The 25,932-nt window shown below is 42.6% G+C and overlaps 2 protein-coding genes across 10 annotated transcripts in view; one reads left to right on the top strand and one right to left on the bottom strand.

The window, feature by feature from the left end:
- cmss1 (cms1 ribosomal small subunit homolog) overlaps positions 1 to 25,932 on the top strand; it is a 346,949-nt gene that overhangs the window by 158,760 nt on the left and 162,257 nt on the right. The window lies entirely within an intron of this gene.
- Positions 1 to 25,932, bottom strand: part of filip1l (filamin A interacting protein 1-like) — a 175,180-nt gene that overhangs the window by 143,316 nt on the left and 5,932 nt on the right. For all 4 annotated transcript variants that reach the window (XM_068041002.1, XM_068041006.1, XM_068041004.1 and 1 more), the window contains exon 3: positions 22,099 to 22,277. In XM_068041002.1, the coding sequence (XP_067897103.1) occupies positions 22,099 to 22,277 (179 nt within the window). The remainder of the gene's footprint in view (positions 1 to 22,098; positions 22,278 to 25,932) is intronic.

Here is a 25,932-nt window from a genome sequence, read left to right as displayed (position 1 = left end):
GTTTTGTGTGTAGTTTTCTTTCTTGGTACATTTGTGCGTAGTTTACTTTTGGAATTAATCGTTCCTCAGTTGCTAACCTTATGTGTCAAGACAACTATTTTGGGGAGAAGGGGAAGGATAATTGCAGTTCATAAGGTGCAGCAATATTTTTTGTTTTCATATTGGAAATCTTCTTCTTTGGCCTCCTTATCTCGAGAGACAATGGGTAAGCGCCTGGAGGAGGTCAGTGGTGTGTGGAGCAGTGCCTAGAGTGGCTATAAAGGCCAATTCTAGAGTGACAGGCTCTTCCACAGGTGCTGCAGAAAAATTTGTTTGTCGGGGCTGTTACACAGTTGGCTCTCCCCTTGCGCTTTTGTCTTTTTTCCTGCCAACTGCTAAGTCTCTTCGACTCGCCACACTTTAGCCCTGCCTTTATGGCTGCCCGCCAGCTCTGGCGAACGCTGGCAACTGACTCCCACGACTTGTGATCAATGTCACAGGACTTCATGTCGCGTTTGCAGACGTCTTTAAAGCGGAGACATGGATGGCTGGTGGGTCTGATACCAGTGGCGAGCTCGCTGTACAATGTGTCTTTGGGGATCCTGCCATCTTCCATGCGGCTCACATGGCCAAGCCATCTCAAGCGCCGCTGACTCAGTATTGTGTATAAGCTGGGGATGTTGGCCGCCTCGAGGACTTCTGTGTTGGAGATACGGTCCTGCCACCTGACGCCAAGTATTCTCCGGAGGCAGCGAAGATGGAATGAATTGAGACGTCGCTCTTGGCTGACCTACGTTGTCCAGGCCTCGCTGCCGTAGAGCAAGGTACTGAGGACACAGGCTTGACACACTCGGACTTTTGTGTTCCGTGTCAGTGCGCCATTTTCCCACACTCTCTTGACCAGTCTGGACATAGCAGTGGAATCCTTTCCCATGCGCTTGTTGATTTCTGCATCTAGAGACAGGTTACTGGTGATAGTTGAGCCTAGGTAGGTGAACTCTTGAACCACTTCCAGAGCATGGTCGCCGATATTGATGAATGGAGCATTTCTGACGTCCTGCCCCATGATGTTCGTTTTCTTGAGGCTGATGGTTAGGCCAAATTCATTGCAGGCAGCCGCAAACCTGTCGATGAGACTCTGCAGGCACTCTTCAGTGTGAGATGTTAAAGCAGCATTGTCAGCAAAGAGGAGTTCCCTGATGAGGAATTTCCGTACTTTGGTCTTCGCTCTTAGATGGGCAAGGTTGAACAACCTGCTCCCTGATCTTGTGTGGAGGAAAATTCCTTCTTCAGAAGACTTGAACGCATGTGAGAGCAGCAGGGAGAAGAAAATCCCAAAAAGTGTGGGTGCGAGAACACAGCCCTGTTTCATGCCACTCAGGATAGGAAAGGGGTCTGATGAGGTGCTGCCATGTTGAATTGTGCCTTTCATATTGAATATTGTATAATAATGTATAATAAAATGTATAATAAAATATATGCCAGGTTTGTTTTTATCTTTTTAGATGCTTAGCAGTGAGGTGAATTTGTGATTATGACAAAATCTTTCTCTGTTCTTCGAAGAATTTTTTTTATATCAGGGTCATCACAGCTGAAGTTTTTCTCATGAAGTTTGTTGGCAACAGTCTACAATAAGCCAGCAGTGGCCAACAAAGAAGAACTATACTAGCATGTAAAATGCTGGCAGAAGAAACCAAGAGAGGTTATTTTAGAGCTAGTGGCCCCCACGATGGATGTGAGAGGGGCGAGGGGTATAAAAATGAGAAAACAGGGAATGTGTCCTCAACCCACTGTGTATGTACTTGCTGCTAATTTCATGGCAATGGGTTTTTGGGTGTGTGCGTGACATTTCATTAACATATTTAAATCAGTTTCCCACTGTGCAATTAGGAACCTGATTTAAATTTGTTGCCACGCCAGCTTCCCAGGATACGGGAAACCCAAGTGAAAGGGAAGCCTGTGCTGCCAGCTCAAGTAGTTAGTGCCATTTTTCAGCACTCCTTGCAGGTCATTAGGTGCAGGAGTGCTTCCCAGCCCCGCAAGGAAACCTTTGACCTTGCTCCTCTAAATCTTGGCGCCTCTCTTCCCCTGCTCTCCCAGCCCTCAAGCACCAATGTTCTCTCCATGCCTCGATCGCAGCCAACTGTCGCCCTCCCACCAATGTTTGGCCTTCCCCTCCCTCCCAGATTACAGAGACCGTTATCAAGGGTTTTCAGCTACGGCTTTCTGTTGCTGGCGTTCATCCCGCCCCACCCTGGCAGCTGGCTAGTCTGTCAATTTGGCCGGCTGGCAAGTGAAGAATGTAATAAAAACTGATAGTAAGACCCTGTTGTTAAAATCAACAGGACCTCCACATCCCTGGCCTTCAAGCATTCTCTGGCCTTTTTTGCTCTCCCTGTAAATATCGGGGCCAGTGTTTCCTCACTGATGCAGTATTTTTCAGGATGCACATAATATTGGAAAACTCACCATCATGAATTCCTAAAATGGTGCAGTGGAGGATTCAAATTACAGCCATAAAGAGGAAGTATGCCTCCTCAGAATGTTTGGAAGTGTCTTTGCAATGTAACTCAGAGTGTATGGACTGAAAAGATTGTTATGAGCAATAGTTGAAGAATTAAAGCTGATCTTTCCACTGGATAAGTTAAATTTAATAAACAAGTGTTGGAACTGGGGGAAAGTAAAACGAAACTGATTAGAAAGCCTGCTCACGACCCCTCAATCGTTTCCAACTTTTCCCATTTCCCATCTCCCTTTCCTCTCAAAGTTCTGGAATGTGTTGACATCATCCAAATTTGTGTTCCAATGCTCCCAGTTCACATCCTTTCAGTCTGAGTGTTGTCCTTTCTACACTACTGAGGCCACTCTGGTCAAAATCTCCAATAATCTGCATGACTGTAACTGTAATATGCTATTCCTCCTCATCCTGCCTGACTTCAGTGGTTTTGGGACAATGGATCACTCCATCCTCCACCATTGCTTCTCCTGAATGATTCAGCTCTGTGGCACTACCCTGTCATGGGTCACTTCCTAATTGTCAAAATGTACCAGCATATCTCCATCAGTGGTTTCTATTCCCATGTCTGCCTGGTTGCTCTGGTGTGCTCATAGGCTCCATCCTTAGCTCCCCTCCTATTTCTCATCCATATGTTCTCCCTTGGGTACATTATCTGTAAACATGGGAGTCAGTTTTCCTACATATGCTAATGATACCTTGCTATTCCTTTCTGTTGCTGTCACATTTGATTCCATCACTCTTGCTGTGCCATCTCTCTGACATCAAAACGGATTAGCCAGAATTACTTGCAGCTCAACATTGGCAATATCAAGTTATCTTATTTGTTACCTTCCAGAAATTCTGTGACCTAACCCTCAATTCCATATTCTATCCTGACTATCCACTTAAATGCCATTGTACAGTATGCAACTTTAACCTTAGTATTCCAGTCAAGACCAGAGCTTTAAATTATTTATCTAATCCTGACTAAGATTGCCTATTTTCATTGCCTAAACTTTTCCCATTTCAGTTCCTACCTCAGCCCTGTTGCTGATTAAAAAAAAACCTAATCCATGCCTTTGTCACTTATAGCCTCAACTTTTTCAATGCCCTCCTTGCTTGACTCCCAGGTCCCACGTTACATAAACTGCAACTAATCCAAATCTCTGACACTTCTATCCCATTTTGCACGAGCTCCTGCTTAACTAACCTCTCTATCCTGGCCAACCTCCATTCCCTCAATGCATTGATCTCAAATTGCTTATCCTTAAATCCCTCACTTCTTCCTAGCTCTGTAACCTCCTCCAGCTCCACATTCCTGTCTGCATCCCCTTGTTTTCCGACTCTGGTGCACAGTGTGTTTCACCGTGCCTTGACTTTACCATCTGTGACCGAGCTTTCAGCTTTTTCTTTATTTGTTCATGGAATGTGGCGTCGCTGGCTAGGCCAGCATTTATTGACCATCCCTAATTGCCCTTGAAAAGGTGCCTTCTTGAACTGCTGCAGTCCATGTGGTGTAGGTACACCTACAGTGCTATTAGGAACGAAGTTCCAGGATTTTGACCTAGTGACACTGAAGGAACGGCGATATAGTTCCAAGGCAGGATTCTGTGTGACTTGGAGGGGAACTTGCCAGTGGTGGTGTTCCCATGCATCTGCTGCCCTTGTCCTGTTTCATCCCCACCCTCTGGAATTGCTTCCCTAAACCCCTCCATTTTCTAAACACTCCTTAAAAACCTAACTCTTCAGCACTTTCTGCCACTTTCAAGTATCTTTTCTCTTATTCTTGCTCACATTTGAGTTCCAACTCTCAAGTATCTTGGAATGTTTTGCTATGTTAAACACATTATATAAAATATAAGTTGCTGCTGTTGTTGAACTTCGTTTTGGTTTCATTAATTGACCAATTGATGGAAGATATTTGGACTATCATTATTAACATAAAGTTTAAAGAAAACCCAGATATAAGATACTGCCATCATAGAGGCTTCACCTTGAGTTTTCCTACAACGTTCCCAAGTTCCATGAGAGCACAGTCTAAGATTTTCAAGTAGGCCGACAGTGTCAATTTCAGCACTGGTTTTTGGACTCCCTCTTCCCAAATAGGAATGTAGATATGTCATTGGAGGCACTTTAGGGTTGTGAATATAATATTAAAATTGCGCATACACATCAACATGTTTCTGCATGCTCCTGAATGTTTTCTGCATGCAAAAAAGATGGGTAGAATATCACTAATTCATACGTTAGTGGTGTCTCATTTCTTGTAACAGCAGCAATATTCAGTGTTTCCTCGTTTTTGTTTTGATGAGATCTTAATCAGCCCATTGTCATTAATGTCAGAGCATTTCAGTTTCTGGGAAGGAAAAAACTATATTGTGTAACGTATTCTATCCTTGTGAGCCAACTGTAAACTAACCAAGTGTGATCTGTGATCAGTGATCAGCCTGAAATGACTCACATGACTGGCCCATTTGGAAACGAGCACTATAAGCACTGGGCTACAATGCTACTTAATCAAGCAATTTTTTTTGCTTATCATTTATTTTGTTCAATCTTCTTAGGAAGGACAAGTAAGCGATGCTTAGAATTGCAGACCATAGAATAATAGTTTCAAAATTATAACACAGAAAACATACTGTAATAATTAGTAAGTTCACAATTGTAAGCAGAATATCTACATCTTGGCAGATTTAGAAGAGCCTATGGCAGGAAGGGTGACCGCTGCTAATGATGCCAAAATACACTGTGTGTGATGTTAGACAGAGGAGTTAAAAGAAGAATTATCAGATATATTGGCATGGATTTCGTGCTACCTCAACATTCTCACACCCAGCTTTTTCCATCTGGAGGTTGTTTTAGGACTGGAAGGAAACAGCAACTACCTTTTCTAATCATCAAAGCAACATTACTCATAACAGATGATAAACATTGACAGACTTTCTTGCCATGTATATGTCTCCTGGCAACCTTGTCATGCTTATGCCACGGCTTCTGCCGCCAAAAGATTTTTGCTTGAATGTAGCACGCAAGAATATGAAAGGAATTCTATCAACCACTGTTGGTTTACAGAAGCTGGACCTTTAACACTCTTTGCCATTCAATTCATCATTTTGGGTATTTCTATTATCTTTGACACCATTCTAGAATAGCTCATATTGCTTTCGTGGCAGTATCTTATTTCTGATGTCCCTAAGGTGCTCTCTTTAAAGCTGTCATTGAAGTTAATCAATCTGTTTTCAGTGGTGGACAGTTGGGTGCATTTTCCACCATTCACTACTGAAAGCTAAAAAGAAAAATGGGACTATAAATCGTTTTCACTAAAATTAGAAAATATAACCCTCTGTAGACTTATATGTGATCTGAATCTTCAGTTCTTCTTCTTTGGCCTCCTTATCTCGAGAGACAATGGATACGTGCCTGGAGGTGGTCAGTGGTTTGTGAAACAGCACCTGGAGTGGCTATAAAGGCCAATTCTAGAGTGACAGGCTCTTCCACAGGTGCTGCAGAGAAATTTGTTTGTCGGGGCTGTTGCACAGTTGGCTCTCCCCTTGCGCCTCTGTCTTTTTCCTGCCAACTACTAAGTCTCTTCGACTCGCCACATTTTAGCCCCGTCTTTATGGCTGCCCGCCAGCTCTGGCAAACGCTGGCAACTGACTCCCACGACTTGTGATCAATGTCACAGGATTTCATGTCGCGTTTGCAGACGTCTTTAAAGCGGAGACATGGATGGCCGGTGGGTCTGATGGAAAAGGCTACAGATTCTAATCATTTTTAACTCTTGTTTTGAGTCCATATACTGAAACATGTATATAATTATTGAGGGGAGATTTAATTTTACATTTCTGTGCCATCAAATTAGTTTCAAAGTGGTATGATTTTATATTTTGTATCAGAAAGGCCTATGAAAGGGAGTGGTTGATGCAGTGGGCTAGACACAAGCCTTTCCCCTCTGGAACTTGGGTTCAAAATTCTGCCGGACTGATGGGATAAAAGTCTCCATTGGCTACAAGCTTCTTACATGAAATGAGTTTGAGTTGTCTCAGTCAGGTTTCTCGTGGGCATGCACTTATACTATAATCCTATCCCAAAGTTGACACTCAGTTGACGATCACACAGAGAGGTCACATGGTGACTAGTGTGTAGGAAATGGGAAACTCACTCTGATGCTTTTCTGAGGTTGGGCCTGAGGCACATTATTGAAAGAATAGAGGACACTGCTGTTCATGACCTGGGAGTGCATGATACTGATACTGGGTGTGTTCCCTTTTCCAGTCTTAATTGATTTCTCCGTGCTGAGCACAAGATTTATATATAATACAGTTACTTTTGGATTTTATATATTCACATATTTTGTAAAGGAGCCTGTGTTGAATGCAGTACTTTTTTTTTCTTCTGTTTAACCAGACTTTACAAGATTAGTTATAAAAAAAATGTTTAATAAGATCTGATTTAGAAGAAAAAAGAAATTTTGATTCCAAAACACAGAAAATTCTCTGATACTATCAGGAACATTCTTTAGAGAATGCAGAAAAAAAATCAAGACTGGAGCTGTAATGAATTATGTGTTGGGCACAGCGCATTTCATAGGCATTATTTGCAGCATAATTCCACGTTTCCATTTATTGCAGTTGATAAAAGTATAGTTAATATTATAAAAGTGAAGCTGGTATAATGCAAAGAAGTTTCATACTTTGAATTTCATCTAATTTAAGATCCTTTCAAGCTTGCCATCTGAATGCTAAATGCTTAGACGTACTGGAGCTTTCTTATGGTATTTGAGAGTAAAATATAAATTATAAAAAAGTAAACTCTCAGTAATGTTAGACTGATAACTGACAGAAGTTAATGTGAGATTATTGGGAGGGTAGAAGAGCTAGCGGATCAGGGGAAGGAGGAAGAAAGAGGCAGTTGATAATGGAGTTGGAATTTGCTTTGCCCTCCAGGCTGACCCTAAAGTGAAAAGATGATTTGGCTGTACCAATGGAGAGACAATATTTCTTCAGATGGTCAAGCCAGACTTTGGACTGTAACATGTACACTTGAGCCTGCAGTCTTCATATTTGAGATTGTGAAGGTGGGTGCTGTCACAGAGAAGCCACAAGATTATGGGACAGATTTAATTGGAATGTGGAATCAAAGCTGCTGCTGATGGAGGCAAAAGTGTTGTGGCAGGTGGAGAGCCAGCGAATATTTTGTTGGAAATTTGAGAAGGCACTAGGTTGGGGAGATGGGGGTAGGGGGCATAGTTGAGGTTGGGTGGGGTGGGGGTTGCATAGTTTTTTCTGGGAGACCTTTAATGTGGATTGGGATGCATGGATAACAAAGGAAACAAAAAACTGGTTGGAAAGTGCTTTGTCAGTGATAGAGACCTTAGTGATAGTGTGGTCTTATGTAGATAAAGCTACTGAGAATTTGGATTTGCCAGTGCAAAGACTGAGTGATTTTGGTGAGGAGAGTGCTGCAAGGGCAGTATACAATAAGGGCCTTGAAAGACAGGCAAACAGGCTGCAAAAGGGTGAGGTGTTCAAACAAGAAAGAGTCAGGAAGTAGAAATGGGTCCAGGAAGTGAGAGCCACAGTACCTTTGTCACAATTTGGACAGAGAACGTGGTGACACGTGCACCCAGATGGTTTCAGCCAGATATAGGATTTTGCTGAACTAATCCAGGATTATGCAAGAGAGTGGACATAAGGGAGGTGATGAGTAGACTTACAGTAGGAGGCCCACTGAGGCAATTGGTGAGAGAGATAGATACAGGGGTGGAATGAATGGAGAGAAGGTTACCCTGTGAAGTGGACTGGGTACATAGGTGCTGGAAGAAAGGAGTGAGGCAGTTGCTGTTGCTACTTTGAACACATTTACACAAATGTTGTGCATTAATTTGAAGGGTGATGATATTGGCATCACGCATGTCCTGTGGTACTGCTCCCTCGTGCCAGCACAGGCAAAGCAGTTCGTAGAGTGCTGAGCGTATGGCAGGCTTAGCACTCTTGATTATTTCAGGGGTAATGCCGTCCTTCCCAGGGGCTTTTCTGCTGGCTCACCCTCTATAAAAACAAAGGTGACCGCAGTGACTGCAACAACTACCATGGAATCTCCCTGCTCAGCATAGTGGGGAAAGTCTTCCATCGAGTCGCTTTAAACAGGCTCCAGAAGCTGGCCGAGTGTGTCTACCCTGAGGCACAGTGTGGCTTTCAAGCAGAGAGATCGACCATTGACATGCTGTTCTCCCTTCGTCAGCTACAGGAGAAATGCCGCGAACAACAGATGCCCCTCTACGTTGCTTTCATTGATCTCACCAAAGCCTTTGACCTCGTCAGCAGACGTGGTCTCTTCACACTACTAGAAAAGATCGGATGTCCACCAAAGCTACTAAGTATCATCAGCTCATTCCATGACAATATGAAAGGCACAATTCAGCATAGCGGTGCCTCATCAGACCCCTTTCCTATCCTGAGTGGCGTGAAACAGGGCTGTGTTCTCGCACCTACACTGTTTGGGATTTTCTTCTCCCTGCTGCTCTCACACGCGTTCAAGTCTTCAGAAGAAGGAATTTTCCTTCACACAAGATCTGGTGGCAGGTTGTTCAATCTTGCCCGCTTAAGAGCGAAGACCAAAGTACGGAAAGTCCTCATCAGGGAACTCCTCTTTGCTGACAATGCTGCATTAACATCTCACGCTGAAGAGTGTCTGCAGAGTCTCATCGACAGGTTTGCGGCTGCCTGCAATGAATTTGGCCTAACCATCAGCCTCAAGAAAACGAACATCATGGGACAGGATGTCAGAAATGCTCCATCCATCAATATTGGCGACCACGCTCTGGAAGTGGTTCAAGAGTTCACCTACCTAGGCTCAACTATCACCAGTAACCTGTCTTTTGATGCAGAAATCAACAAGCGCATGGGAAAGGCTTCCACTGCTATGTCCAGACTGGCCAAGAGAATGTGGGAAAATGGCGCACTGACACGGAACACAAAAGTCCGAGTGTTTCAAGCCTATGTCCTCAGTACCTTGCTCTATGGCAGCGAGGCCTGGACAACGTATGTCAGCCAAGAACGACGTCTCAATTCATTCCATCTTCGCTGCCTCCGGAGAATCCTTGGCATCAGGTGGCAGGACCGCATCTCCAACACAGTAGTCCTCGAGGTAGCCAACATCCCCAGCTTATTCACCCTACTGAGTCAGCGGCGCTTGAGATGGCTTGGCCATGTGAGCCGCATGGAAGATGGCAGGATCCCCAAGGACACATTGTACAGCGAGCTCGCCACTGGTATCAGACCCACCGGCCATCCATGTCTCCACTTTAAAGACGTCTGCAAACGCGACATGAAGTCCTGTAACATTGATCACAAGTCGTGGGAGTCAGTTGCCAGCGATCACCAGAGCTGGCAGGCAGCCATAAAGGCGGGGCTAAAGTGTGGTGAGTCGAAGAGACTTAGCCATTGGCAGGAAAAAAGACAGAAGCGCGAGGAAAGAGCCAATTGTGTAACAGCCCCGGGAACCAATTTTTTCTGCAGCACCTGTGGAAGAGTCTGTCACTCTAGTATTGGCCTTTAAAGCCACTCCAGGCGTTGCTCCACAAACCACTGACCACCTCCAGGCGCTTATCCATTGTCTCCCGAGACAAGGAGGCCAAAGAAGAAGAAGAAGAAGAAGAATTTGAAGAAGCTTTGCCCTGACAGTAAACTTATGTAATGTAAATCTGACATTGGGATCTGGCCTGACTAGTCAAGGCTTGGTCTAGATTTAGGTTCCATTTACACAATTGCGTATCAGTGCCAAATGCAACTGCCAGTGGAGGATGGCAAGGCCCATGCATAGGGAAACTTTGCCCTTTACGCAGAACCATACAAGTTTCACACAAAGAAAGCCATTCAGCCCATCATGTCTGTGTCAGCTGCTTGCGAGATCCAAAACTGATCACTCTGCCATACTCTCTCCCCATAGCCCTGTATCTTTCCCTACTTTAAATGTCTATTTACTTTTCTTTTAAAAGATGCAATGGCCTCCGGTTTAACTGCTTGTTGTTGCAAAGCATTCTAGACTATAACAACATCTAGCAGAAAGAAATTTCTCTGAACCTCTCTCCTCACTCTTAGTGACAATTTTAAATTAACCCATCATCATTGACTGTCTAATCAGAGAAACTAGTACTTTCTTATTAGTCCTATTAAAACCCTTCATAATGTTTAAAAGCCCTCTTTATATCTGCTCTTGGCTTCTTGCTGACAATGAAGTACTGATTGAAGCCTGAGGTGGTGGTAGGAGAGGAGATTGATAGAAAAAGGCAACTATTGAAAAGGAAGGAAGAGTGGCATTTAGCTATAAGGTGAAATAGAAGTGGTAAGATGGAAATGGCTGGGACTGGATGAGAAGGGGGGAAGCTAGAGTTGGAAGGGGACAGAGATTCTGGGAAATAGAGGCATGGAAGATTGGGACTGGAGTGACAGCTAATGTGGGCATGCACTTGAACACAAGAGAAAATCGATTTAGATGTAGAAATGCTGATGGAGTACTGGGTTTTATGATTAGTTATAGAACATAAAAGTCATGATATAGTGGTGAATCTATCTAAAACCTTAGTCAGACCACAATTGAAGATATATTCAAACAACGCCCAGTCAGAGGCTTGTATTTGAGTTGGATGACTTGGCTTCTCACTTGTATCCTTGTCCACAAATATCACCATGAAAACAGGCACAAAAGGGCATGACGGTGCTAAGTTTGACAGAGATCAGTATTGACCTATTTTAGCATTCTATTTTCCAGCATGCAGAACACCAGTCTAACACAAAAGTAAAATACTCAGATGCTGGAAATCTGAAATAAAAAACAGAACATTCTGGAAATAATCAGCAGGTCTGACAGCAACAGTGGAGAGAGAAACAGAGTTAATGTTTCAGGTCTGTGACTGAAATGTTAACTCTGTTTCTCTCCCCACAGATGCTGCCAGACCTGCTGAGTATTTCCAGTCTAACACATCCTGGTGCCCAAGGTGGCTGAGGACTGATGTCTGAGATGGAAGTTCATTTAAAGAATAGAGGATGGTATGATGAGGTTTTTAAGATTTTAATCGGCTACTTTTAATGGGTTCTTTTTGCTATTTTGCCTGATGTCAGTAAAGGTTTCATAAGCCTTTGTGACAATTTTTTCCCCTAACAATACTGTCAATCTGACATAGTTTCTAACTAAATCATTCTAACCTGGTAAGAAGTCAGAAATGGAAAAATATAGGTATAAAACTGTAGGACCAGCTGATGTCTGATATTGAAAAGAAAAAGAAAGTCTTGCATTTATATAGTGCCTTTCAAAACCACAGGACGTTCCAAAGGTCATTGCTGCCAGTGAAGTACTTTTGAAGTGTAGTCACTGTTGTAGAGTCAGAAACACAGCAGCCAATTTGCACACAGCAAACTCCCACAAACAGCAATGAGCAGGTAGTGATCAGATAATCTGTTTTTGTGATGTTGATTGAGGGATAAATTGTGGCCAAGAACTGAGGATAACTCCCCTGCTCTTTGAAATAGTGCTATGGGATATGTCCACGCCTGAGAGAGCAGACAGGCCTCAGTTTAAAGTCTCATCCAAAGGACAGCACCATCAGTACTGCACTGGAGTGTCAGCTTTGATTTTTGTGCTCAAGTCCTGGAGTACAGATCTGAAGCATTAACCCTGTTTCTCTCTGGATAGATGCTGCCAGACCTGCTGAGTATTTCAAGCATTTACTGTTTTTATTACTTTTCCTTTTCTTTGGAATGGTCTGCCAGATATGGTAGTAGAGACAAAAACATTGAGTTGGTTCAATATGCAGTTTAATGTTAATTATGGTGTTACTATAATTGAACTTCATTGGGACAAATGGCCTTTTATTATCCCAATCTTTTCTTGAATTTTTACATTCGTACATGTTTAGGACAATGTGGAGGAAAATGCACTCACATGTGTTCAAGTCTTCAGAAGAAGGAATTTTCCTCCACACAAGATCAGATGGCAGGTTGTTCAACCTTGGCCGTCCTCGAGCGAAGACCAAAGTATGGAAAGTCCTCATCAGGGTACTTTTCTTTGCTGACGATGCTGCATTAACATCCCACACGGAAGAGTGTCTGCAGAGTCTCATTGACAGGATTGTGGCTGCCTGCAACGAATTTGGCCTAACCATCAGCCTCAAGAAAATGAATACTATGGGACAGGACGTCAGAAATGCTCCATCCATCAATATCGGCGACCATGCTCTGGATGTGGTTCAAGAGTTCACCTACCTGGGTTCAACTGTCACCAGTAACCTCTGTCTCGATGCAGAAATCAACAAGCACATGGGAAAGGTGTCCGCTGCTATGTCCAGACTGGCCAAGACAGTGTGGGAAAATGGCGCACTGACACGGAACACAAAAGTCCGAGTGTTTCAAGCCTATGTCCTCAGTACCTTGCTCTACGGCAGCGAGGCCTGGACAACATATGTCAGCCAAGAGCGACGACTCAACTCATTCCATCTTCGCTGTCTCCGGAGAATCCTTGGCATCAGGTGGCAGGACCGTATCTCCAACGCCGAAGTCCTGGAGGCGGCCAACATCTCCAGTATATACACCCTACTGAGCCAGCGGCGCTTGAGATGGCTTGGCCATGTGAGCTGCATGGAAGATGGCAGGATCCCCAAGGACACATTGTACAGCGAGCTCGTCACTGGTATCAAACCCACCGGCCGTCCATGCCTCCACTTTAAAGACGTCTGTAAACGCGACATGAAGTCCTGTGACATTGACCATAAGTTGTGGGAGTCAGTTGCCAGCGATCGCCAGAGCTTGCGGACAGCCATAGAGGTGGGGCGAAAGAGTGGTGAGTCGAAGAGACTTAGCAGTTGGCAGGAAAAAAGACAGAAGTGCAAGGAGAGAGCCAACTGTGTAACAGCCCCGACAACCAATTTTATCTGCAGCGCCTGTGGAAGAGTCTGTCACTCTAGAATTGGCCTTTATAGCCACTCCAGGCGCTGCTCCACAAACCATTGACCACCTCCAGGCGCTTCCCCATTGTCTCTCGAGACAAGGAGGCCAAAGAAGAAGGACAATGGGAAGGAAGGATGAGTTCTAGCCTACAGTGCAATGATGGAAATGAATTATGCCAAGAGACTTTCTAGTAGTCTCATTACAGCCAGTTTCCTCACAAACTGATTACAGACCATTTAAAAAAATAAATGAAATAAAAGTCTTGACATAAATTGGGTCAGACCACTTTGAGAAATGTACAATATGTTTCTAATGTAATTTTTGAACCAGATTGTGCCAGAATGACAAATACTGTGGTTTGAAAAGGACACTATAAATGAAGTGCAAGTTAATACTGTGCTGTAGGCTTTATTTTTACAGTTAAATATTGTGCCAATTCAGCAAGTCATCTCATTCATGCCATTCATTTCTGCCTCTGACCATAAATATGGCACCAAGATTAAATAGAACATTTCTGAATTCATGGTGTCCTTAAAATCAACTGTAAGACTGTACTATTTGAGTTTTCATTTCTTGTGCAGATAACTGATCTTTCCATTCAATCTTTCCATCCTTGGCAGACAAAAACAAATTTTAGTAGAAATCTTTCTACCTTAAATATTTGTTTAAAACTTTTTAAAATGAAAATGTTTTCATGCAAGTGTGTCTAAAATGTTGTGATAAAAATTATACAAATGGCTGTCATTCTGATCTCTTGAAATTTATTCTGGAAAATATTTAGAGCTGTGAAGGGTGGAGCATATTTACTTAACTCTTGCATGTCTGCAATAGAATTTCTGCACAATGTTCAACAATCGTAGAAGAATAAAATCTTGTGTGTGCTTTTCGATTAAAGAAAGGGTTGTATCCCATGCATTCAACTAATAAAAAGTTAATTGGCACAATTAATAGGAATGCTCATTTAGTGGGTGCATTAAGCCACTGATTGCAATCCCTATGCAGCTTAATGGAAAAATATGGCTTAGATATTGAACAGTCCTTGGATTGCTCGTCATTATGCATGATAATTAGCTGGTGCTGCAATCTGTTTGTTATTGTAGTAATAATTGTGCAATCCTATTGCTTTATGTATCTAAAAAATTAAAGTGAATAATTGATACTTGGGCACCTTGGATTCAGTCCAGATAGTGCCTTTGACTTAATAGGAGGAACTGATAAAGAGAAAAAAACTGAAGTGCCTTATTTCCCCTTTTTCCTCCTTACTCTTCTCCATAACTAACAGCCCACATGACCATAGAGGTGGCTATATCATGGGTTTTTCTGAGATATTTTACCGAGAGAAACACCTTAACCAAATCACCCACCCAAGATGGGAAAACATGTTCCACAAAGATCGATGGTGGGACCACTGTTGTTCACTAGTTATATAAATGACTTGGACTCTTGAATCAGAAGTATAATTTGAAAATTTGTGGATGGTATCAATTTGGCGGGGTGGGGGTGTAGTTAATACGGAAGAGGACTGAAACAAAATACACGAAGACGTTAATAAACTTGCAGAATGGATGTGTAATTGGCAAATGAACTTCAATATAGATAAGGTAATATATTTGGTGCATATTGGTAAGAAGAATAGGAAGAGGCCACATATTCCTTGGAAAATAAGTGGGATAGAGAAACAGAGGGATCTTGGGGCACAGATACACAAATCACTAGAAGTAGGGATGCAAGTTAATAAGGTCATAAAAAAAAAAATCAAAGAAACTGGTGTTCATTTCCAGAGGGAAAGAATTAAAAAGCAGACAAGTTATGTTAAACTTGTATACTGAACAGGCTGGAGCTCTTGGCTCGAAAAGATTACTGAAGATCAAGGTCTTTAAGAATGAGAAAGGGTTTGATAGGGTAGATGTAGGGAAGATGTTTCTACTTGCAGCGCAGACCAGAACTTGGGGCAATAAATATGATAGTCAATAATAAATCCAATAGGGGATTCAGGAGAAATCTCTTTACCCAGAGAGTGGTGAGAATGTGTAACCTGCTACCACAAGCATTTCAGCAAAAGCTAGATAAACAGATGAAGAAGAAAGAAATAGAAGGATATGTTGGTGTAATTTGATGAAGAAGGATGGGAGGAGGCTTGTGTCGAGCATAAACACCATCATGAAATTACCTGTTGGGCTGAATGGCCTGTTTCTGTGCTGTCAATACTATTTAATACTATGTGTTATGTAAGAGAGGAAAATTATTGATAAATAGGCAAATAACTGTCCGCTTGAGGGAAGAGAATCCTTGCTCAAAGCAACTCAAGATGCAGGTTCTGGTTTATCAAACCCATTACTTCAAGTTTACCCACTGTCAACTGACGAAAATTAATGAATTTTTTCACCAGATGCCTTCCCCTGTCCGTGATAACACACCCGCCTATGGGAATAATATCAAGCACCCTGCTTGAGTCCGTTTTTCACATTCTCACCAAGTGTGAAAGGTAATTAGGAAAGCTAATCGAGTGTTATCGTTTATTGTGAGGTGAATTGAATACAAATGTAGGGAGGTTATGCTTCAGCAATGTAGGGCATTGGTGAGACCACATCTGGAGTACAGTGTACAGTATTGGTCTCCTTATTTAAGGAAGGATGTAAATGTGTTGGAAGCAGTACAGAGAAGGTTTACTAGACTAATATCTGGAATGGGTGGGCTGTCTTATGAGGAAAGATTGGACAGGCTAGGCTTGTATCCGCAAGAATTTAGAAGAGGAAGAGGCGACTTGATTGAAACGTATAAGATCCTGAGGGGTCTTGACAGGGTGGATGTGGAGAGGATGTTTCCCCTTCTGGGAGAACCTAGAACTAAAGGTCACTGTTTAAAATTACGGGTCGCCCATTTAAGACAGAGATGAGGAGAAATCTTTTTTCTGAGAGTTGTGAGTCTTTGGAATTCTTTGCCTCAAAAGGCAGTGGAAGCAGAGTCTTTGAATATTTTTAAGGCAGATGTGGCTAGATTCTTGATGAGCAAGGGGGTGAAAGGTTATTGGGGGTAGATGGAAATGTGGAGTAATGAGTTCAGCCATGAACTTATTGATTGGCGGAGGAGGCTCGAGGGGCTGAGTGGCCTACTCCTGCTCCTAATTTGTATGCAGCTCCTGTTCCATCATTTGGAGGGCCTGCTCCTCAACTTCAGGCTCCACTTCAGTCCCACACGCCTGATGTTTACTGAGGATCTCCTCGTGGATTGCTTCTAGACCTGTCCAAAGTGGCCATCCAAAGGTCCAGAATGGACGCAGCCCATAGAGGTGGGTCGCTCTGGCTACCTGCCTCTCTTCAGCATTGTCTAGATATTAAAGATATGAAGGTATATGAGAATAGTGCGGGAAAATGGTGTTGAGGATCAACCACGATCTAGTTGAATGGCGGAGCAGGCTTGAGGCATCAAATGGCTTATTCCTGTCCCTATTTCTATTTCCTATGTTCCTATGTTCACACTGCAAAAATGTTGCAACAATCCATAGTTGATGCTGTTGGCAGTGGGCTGCAATGAAAAGCCTAACATTCCAGATTCTCTTTCAAACTGTTTCGTGGTGCATTCCTGCTGCCTCAGCAAATTGATCTTGTAAGTAGCTGAGCAATATGGTCTATGAAAATCAGCAAGATCTGAGCAATAACATCCCTACCTTCATGCATCAGCTATGACTCAGTGTTGGTGCCAGCCCTGATTCCAGTCAACTTGTCAGTGGTTGACCAAATCTGACATTTTACAGATGAATAGAGCATCTTCGCATCAGAAACAGCAAGTTTGTTGGGGAAGATTGTTAATAATTTTCCAGATGATCAATGCACAATTTAGGACAGTCAGTAGCTTTTTTGGGACAGTTAGAGCGAGTTCCAGGATAGAACTGTTGACTTCAGGATGTTCCAAAGTGCTTCATAGCCAATGAAGTACTTTTGAAGTGTGGTCAATGTAGACAAATGCATTAGCCAATTTGTGCACAAGGCCCAACAAAATTTAATTAGATAAATAACCATTTATTTGTTTTAGTGATGTTGGTTGAGAGATTAATGCTGGCCTTTAGATCTGCAAAAGTTTCAGCTGGCTCTGATCATAGGGATCTTTGTAGTAAACTGGCTTGTTCTCCAGCTACTTTGTCTCCAAGATAGTGTGAGATTTTAATCCATACTATGTTAAACAGGCAGATGTCCAGTCACCAAAATGAGGAAGCAAATGACAGTCTCTGATCCACAACTGTTTTATTGACCATTCATAGCTCAGTCCAAACATCAGTTTCACTCTTTCCTTCTGGACTAACTCTCTGTCCAGTGGCAACTCCCCAACTGAGCAAAAAACCAGCTCTTAAATACAAAACTATAATGAGCATCACCTGCTCTGTATTAACACTGAAGTGAGTCCTGTTTAATGAAAGGGACTAGCATTTTCAATATTGTCATACTAGACCATAAGATCTTGAATTTCTTTATTCTGAATGAAAAGCTCAAGATGCAGAATGCTATTAATAAAATTGCATTATCTTGAAGACCTAGCATTCAGTAATTCATGCCTTTAAAGACATTCAAATCAAAACTATAAGCTCACCAAACATTACTGGCGATGCTGCTGTTTTGTTAAAGAATGGCTTAACTTTCTTTTCATTCAGCACAATACTGTTTTCCCAAGCACTCTAGTGGTACTAATTATAGATAAGCATCAATCCTGTCAAACCCGGTCAGAGTCAGAGGGCCACCTATGTATTAAAGTTGTATATCAACTTTTAACTTGTAGTTTGAACAGCTCAGTAATGTAACATCTTCAAAATTAAAATACAGCAATTTTTAAGATTTAAAATTATTTATGAGTTAATTGATCTTTGCCTGTTATAACTAAGTGCAAGACTATCTAATTTTACATATGGATATATTGTCATGGTCCTATACTTTTTTTTTTCGGGAATATGCGGTTTGCCTTTAAGACTTGCAAAGGATCAGTATTGCTTTAAGAACCAGCAAACCTCAGGAGTCATAGAAAGGTGCATTTTTGGTTGCCGTTAGAAATAGCCATTTGGAGACTGTGATTCAAAGGGTGCATTCTCGTTGCCATAAATACAGCCACTGGGAGTGAGTCTCGTGTTACATTTGTTACAATTTAATTTTGAACTGGCTTTTAGTTGAAGACAATTTGTTCTAACAGGACACACAGACAGAGGACACAGCTGTGGTGTCAGCACCTAGAAAAAGAGCTCTCAGCCATTTAAACTGAAGGAATAGGAATTTAGTCTGTTTAATTATTATCTCTCAAAATTCTAAAACATCAAGCCAAAACAGAGATCTCTGGTAATTTAAATTGAAGAAAGGGAAGGTAGACTGTGACGATCTTTTATCCCTCAAAACTCTAAAGTCAGATTGATTCTGTTGAAAGTGTTTGCAAGTCGTTAATTGTTGAAATTCGCTGGAGAAGGAAAGCAACATTCTGTGAGGACTTCAAGCAACATTGGACTGTAAATTTGCAAGGACTCTAATTTTTTCTATTTTAAATGTTGTTTATATCGTCATAGTGTTTAAGAATTTAGTTCTTCTAATTAAAGAGTTAATTTGTTGATTTAAAGACACCTGGTTTGGTTAGCCTCATTTGGGGGTTAATAGATGGTACAATTTGGCTGGGTCTCTCTTTAATTTGGAAAGTTTTAAATGATATGTTAGGCGATCTGTGGAGCGACGGGATTGAATTAACTGTGCATTTTTCCCACCACAATCAGAATTGTATATTTTGATTGGGGGCTTTGGAGCGGTCGGTCGTAACAATATGGATCGGACAGCTTATTACATAGGATATATGGGACAGAAATAGGTCATTTGGCCCAACCAGTCATTGCCAGCGTTTATGCTCCATTTGAGCCTCCCCCCATCTTTTTTCATCTAAATCTATCATCGTAACCCTCTACTTCCTTCTCCCTCATATGCTTGTCTAGCTTCCCCTTATATGCATTTATACTATTCGCTTCCACCACTCCCTGTGGTAACAAATTCCACATTCTCACCACTCTTTGGATAAAGAAGTTTTTTTGAATTTCCTATTGGAATTCTTGGTGACTATCTTATATAGATGGCCTCTAGTTATGTTCTCCCCACAAGTGAAAACATTCTGTATCCACTCTGCAAACCTTTCATAATTTTAAAGACCTCTATAAGGTCACCCCTCGGCCTTTTTACAGGAAAAAGGTGACCCAGCCTCTCAATCCTTTCCTTATATGTATACCCACGCATTTCTGGTGTATTCCTTGTAAATATTCTCTGTACCCTCTCTGGTCCCTCTATATCCTTTCTGTAATATGGTGACCAGAACTGCATGCAGTACTCCAAGTGTGTTTTAAACAAGGTTCGATACAAGTTCAACATAACCTCCCTAGTTTTAAATTTTATCTTCTAAAAATAAAGCTAGTGCTTGGTTTGCTTTTTTTTTTAATGGCCTTGCTAATCTGTGGTACAACTTTTATTGATTGGTGTGTTTGTTAAATGGCCCAAGGTTTCTCGCGTTGAAGTGACCTTTCAAGCTGTAATCATCATTTCTCGACAGCTAGCTCCTGATGTAGAAATATCAGTGTCAGGTTCAATTGGGGAACCTGAATTTTGTAGACCATATTACATGTGCCTTGTTCTGAATTTTATAAGTATTGAATTTCAATATGGGAATTTTATGGAAAGTGTGTGTTTCAAAATATTTGTATAGACCAAGTTTAAGTATACGTATAGTTGACCTATTGTTCAAACATTTTGATTGGCAAATTAAAGTACGAATGCTTAACATACCTTTACTATATCCCTGTTTAAACAGTTGTTAACCAACAAGCAAACAGAACAGTGCTAGTGTGAGAATAGCATGCCCAGTAAAGGATCTGTACATGCTAATTAGAATTTCTACCATACCATTTATTTTTGTCTCAGAAATTCAATTCTTTGGAAATTTAGTGAAAGGCGACCCAGGTTTGCTGGAATTTTTGAAAATGCATTTTGATGAAATGTGACATCTCTTCTGCTAGAAGCTTTTCCTTGGTTTTGTTGCTGAATGTACTTGTAGCACCCAGACATTGGATGAAATTGCTCAAATCGAAGTACAGAGGATTGTTAGCTCGGGCTATGAGATCCTGTTAAATATTTTGATAACTTTCCCAACACATGCAGACACGACAGGCGATTTTTGAAGTGCTGCAGAGGCGAGCACAGAGGTGGGAGGGCCCACAATTTCTCGCTGCAGACCGTTGTGGCAGTTTTACAGCAACTTTCTGCCTCTGGACCATTGTTGTACTGTCTGGATTGGGGGCCGTGGGGGTGGGGGTGATGGCTACCTGCCCACAAGCAGCGGGTAGACAATTAGGCAACCTAAAGATCCTATTAAGGCCATTCTGCCAACACCATAGGACTTTTCCAGTAGCATGTGGGCCCCCTCCCGCTGAGGTTGAATCCCAGCTGAGGGATGAAGGCAGCCTCCAGGCGGTAGACTGGGGGGGTGGGGGTGTCCTGCGCTCCATCCTACCATTCAAGGACCCCCCCCCTCCGCAAGTACAATTGGCAGAGGACTGCAGCTGCAGGCCTTCCTGCGGAGGGATTCCCTCACCATGATGACAGCCTGGCAGCCATGGTTGCTTCTTAACTTTAAGTTTTTAAAGTCTTCAGAGGGCACCTCCATCTTGAGGCACCCTCTCTCCATCACCTACCTACATCAACAGCTTCCACCTCTGATGGTGGGGCTGTCAATCTGTCAATGCTGGAGGGCCTACTATTGACCCTTCAGCCTCGGAAGCATGCCTGCCATCCTTAATTGGACAGGTCTCCCAAAAACAGCCACTCAATTGGCCATCTCCTCATCTCCAGGGTTCCACAGTTCAGCAGTTCCGGGTTCCTGACTTGGAACTCAGCCTGGTGTCAGGATCGGGACCCTGGAACGAAAATCCAGCCCTAGGTAACAGTATTTGATTGGAGGTGAATATATGTACATACGAACATATGAATTAGGAGCAGGAGTAGGTCACGTGGTCCTTTGAGCCTCTGCCATTCAACAAGATCATGGCTGATCTGATTGTAACCTCAACTCCACATTCCCGCCTACCCCCAATAACCTTTCACCCCCTTGCTTATCAAGAATCTATCTACCTAAAAAATATTCACTCTGCTTCCACTGCCTTTTGCGGAAGAGAGTTCCAAAGACTCCTGACCCTCTGAGACAAAAACATTTCTCCTCATCTCTGTCTAAAATGGGCCACTCCTTATTTTTAAACAGTGACCTAGATTCTCCCACAAGAGAAAACATCCTTTCCACATCCACCCTGTCAAGACCCCTCAGAATCTTATATGTTACAATCAAGTCACCTCTTCCTCTTCTAAACTCCAGTGGATACAAGCCTAGCCTGTCCAACCTTTCCTCATAAGACAACCCACCCATTCCAGGTGTTGGTCTAGTAAACCTTCTCTGAACTGTTTCCAACGCATGTACATCCTTCCTTAAATAAGAAGACCAATACTGTACAGAGTCCTCCAGATGTGGTCTCACCAATGCTCTTTATAACTGAGGCATAACCTTCTTTTGTATTCAATTCCCCTCGCAATAAACAATAACATTCTATTAGCTTTCCTAATTACTTGCTGTACCTGCATACTAACCTTTTGCGATTCATGCACTACTATACATTTCCTAACATACCGTTCACGTTCTTGTTCAAGGAGGTTGGTGAATTCATCGCTCTTTTCCATGTATTCCACATGCTTCTTTTTCTCATCCTCCAATTCATCTACTGTCTGTCTGTGGTATCTTTCCACCAGGAGAAGTTGCTCTAACATTCGTCTGTGAGTCTCTTTCTGTTTTTCAACTAGTTTGTCAAGCTGTATTTAGAAAAAAATTATGTTTCATTGTGTACCTTAAAACTGGGAATTATTTGTTCACAAACATAATTTGTGAAAAATAAATAATTACAGTTCAAATTTCCTTGCGGGTTCTGCAAGGAGTCCTGCAATGACTTGGACACAACCCACTGGAAAACAACAGGGACTCAGTTGCACTGGGTTGCCAACAATTCTGGGATTTATTTTGTGGCCTTGTTCACAGTGGAACTTATGCCTACCACTTACAAGGCCAATAATGTTGGGGCAGACTCTCACTTCCCATTTCCCCAGCTCAATCAAGATCCTGTGTAGGACTGGCAGCTAGCACACTGATAATGATAAGATGGGGTCTAGTGAACCAGAGGATCCAGCCAATGCTTCTGTGAAGACTGGGATTACATAGAGGCTCGTGAGCACTCAGTAGCCTCTTGGTAAAGCAGGGCAGGTGCCAGATTATTTTGCTGCATGGGGCAAGTGGGAGCTTAGGATGCATCTTTAGTGGTGTGGGTACCTATGGCCCCATGGAGATTGTGCACGTCTGCTGAGTCAGTCAGAGTCAGGACTGAGCGGCATCATGGGTATGATCCTTGTAAACTGCTGGGATCACATCTCATGGATTTTTGGGGCCTGTATTTTTATGCATAAAAAATTTATTGCTGTGGCTGATTATAATTCCTTCTCGATAGATGAACACTCGGCAGTCAAAGCCTTTGACTGCCTACTTATTATTTACCATTGTATTCATTGGCAGGTTTAGGAATTCATTTTGCATCCTGCCTCAGAAACCTCTCAAGCTTTTGGAGATTAGGCTTCCCATCTGCCATGAGGGAATTAAAAATTTATAAATAAGATTCATTTATTTCAAAAATGGTATCAAGGCAATTTATATTCAGATTTATTTTTAAATTCCAGTTTGTCACTTTTTAAATTGATCTTTTCTTTAAAATAAATGAATTCCATAATCGTAAATGGGGATTTAAACCCAGATGGCCTCAGTGTCATTTGCAAAGAGAATCAATCCACAGTCCTGGAACGTAGGAGTATGTGAAGAAAATAACTGACCCCAGGCAGCCAATTGATTTGTAGGTGAAGTATTTGTACCTGCTGCGAAGGAACTCTGCCACAACAGAGTTTTTCTTTTCACTTTGATAAACTTCAGTGCTTGAATTTAAAAATTATGGTGTTGGTTTAGGGAGGAACCAATTGGCCAAGTTTTGTGCTCCTTATTATACAGTGGCTTTTGCTAGAAATGGAGATGTTTGCCACATAGGACATTACCACAGCTGGCTGTTATGTCTCCCTTTGGTCAATAGACTGCCAACAGTAATTTCCTCAGTTCATACATGAGGAATAATTGTTTGGGTGAGACCCCGAAGATCTGCCAACATCCATTCAAAATTGTGCCCTTCAAGAAAAGAAAGTAGAAGGTTGTAACACCAGAGGGAATATTTTTTTCCCTATTTACTTTATCAAAACCTCTCATCATCTTGAAAATCTCTATTAGGCCACCACCTAACCTTGTCTCTTTTTCAAGGAAAACAGTCCTAACTTTTACAACCTCTCCCCTCATCCCAGTTAACATACTGGTAAACCTCCTTTCTACTCTTTTTATAGTGCCTTTACATCTTTCTGAAGTTTGGTGCCTAAATTTGTTTGTCGTACTCCAGCTGAGTCCAGTATGATCTCTTGGTTTGATATTCTATTCCTGTATTTATAAACTCAAGTAATGCATGTTTTTTTAAATCAACTTATCAACTTGCCCTGCCACCTTTAAGGATTTGTGTATATGGACACCTAAATCTCTCTGCTCATCAACACTTTTGTGCCATTTGTAGTGTACTGTCTTTCAAAATTGATCCCCCAAAGAGTAAAACTTCACATTTCTCTGTATTGCACCTCATATGCCATACTTCTGCCCATTTCACCATCCTGTCTTCTTTGGCCTCCTTGTCTCGGGAGACAATGGGTAAGCACTTGGAGGTGGTCAGTGGTTTGTGGAGCAGCGTCTGGAGTGGCTATAAAGGCCAATACTAGAGTGACAGACTCTTCCACAGGTGCTGCAGAAAAAATTGGTTGTCGGGGCTGTTACACAGTTGGCTCTCCCCTTGCGCTTCTGTCTTTTTTCCTGCCAACTGCTAAGTCTCTTCGACTCGCCACACTTTAGCCCCGCCTTTATGGCTGCCCGCCAGCACTGGCGATCGGTGGCAACTGACTCCCATGACTTGTGATCAATGTTACAGGACTTCATGTCGCATTTGCAGACGTCTTTAAAGCGGAGACATGGACAGTCGGTAGGTCTGATACCAGTGGCGAGCTCGCTGTACAATGTGTCCTTGGGGATCCTGCCATCTTCCATGCGGCTCACATGGCCAAGCCATCTCAAGCGCCGCTGACTCAGTAGTGTGTATAAGCTGGGGATGTTGGCCGCCTCGAGGACTACTGTGTTGGAGATGCGGTCCTGCCACCTGATGCCAAGGATTCTCCGGGGGCAGCGAAGATGGAATGAATTGAGACATCGCTCTTGGCTGACATACGTTGTCCAGGTCTCGCTACCGTAGAGCAAGGTACTGAGGACACAGGCTTGATACACTCGGACTTTTGTATTCCGTGTCAGTGCGCCATTTTCTTACGCTCTCTTGGCCAGTCTGGACATAGCAGTGGAAGCCTTTCCCATGCGCTTGTTGATTTTTCCTAAAGCCTATAACTGTTCTCATTATGATCTATTACTTTGCCAAGTTTTGTATCACCTACATACTCTTATAATGCTATTCCCTATATCCGAGTCTAGGTCATTTATGAAAATTACAGAGTAATTGACCCAAAACTGACTCCTAAGAGACACCACTGCAAACCACCTCCCAGTCTGAAAAACAGCTATCCACCTTTGCTCCTGTCACTGAGCTCATTTTCTGTCCATCCCGTTACTTTCCCCTTAATTTCATGCGTTTCCATCTTCTTAATAAGCCTCCTGCATGACACTTTGTTGAATGCCTTCCAAGAGTCCATATATACACCATCCACTGCACAAGCTTGATCAACCTTCTCTGTTACCTCATCAAAGAATTCAATCAAGTTACTCACACACTATGGCCAGGATTTTATGCCTCTGAAATGAATGGCAATTGAGGCAGTGGGGGGGACGTAAAATTGCTTGGTGGCATCAGGTCGGCTCTCTAACTTCATCACGCTGGGGCTGTGTTTTACAAGCAGTGAACAGGAACCTGCGTGGGGACACCGCTTGTGTTTTCAAAATGAGCAATTGACAGTCATTTAAGATAGTTAACAAGGCAATAAACACCAATTTTATAGGCCCCTCTGGATTTACTGGTAAGCCCATGGGGGACAAGGGGCATCGGAGCCTTGGCATGTTTTAAAGGACGGCAAAGGAGCAGCAGCTGTTGTCATTGCTGCATTCAGTAGCAGTGAAGTGAGGCATTTTTCAGTTGTAGGTAGGAAGGAATTGGGAAGCCATTGATCTGGGTTCGCCGCCCCCCACCAATGATGCCATTGTGGTCCTGGCAGGGGGATCATTTGAGAGGGGCCTAAGAGGCGGGTGTTGCAGCAGCTACTGGCAGGTGGCCCGGTCACTGCCAGTCTGACTAAGTGCCATGGGCATCGTTCATTCAGGAGGAGGGCCATCCAGTGAAGAGGAGAA

This window comes from Heterodontus francisci, chromosome 10 (genome assembly GCF_036365525.1).
Source record: "Heterodontus francisci isolate sHetFra1 chromosome 10, sHetFra1.hap1, whole genome shotgun sequence".
In the NCBI taxonomy this organism is placed as follows: Eukaryota; Metazoa; Chordata; class Chondrichthyes; order Heterodontiformes; family Heterodontidae; genus Heterodontus; species Heterodontus francisci.
The sequence above is the reverse complement of the archived record's forward strand: the minus strand, read 5'-3'. Positions and strand labels throughout refer to the sequence as shown.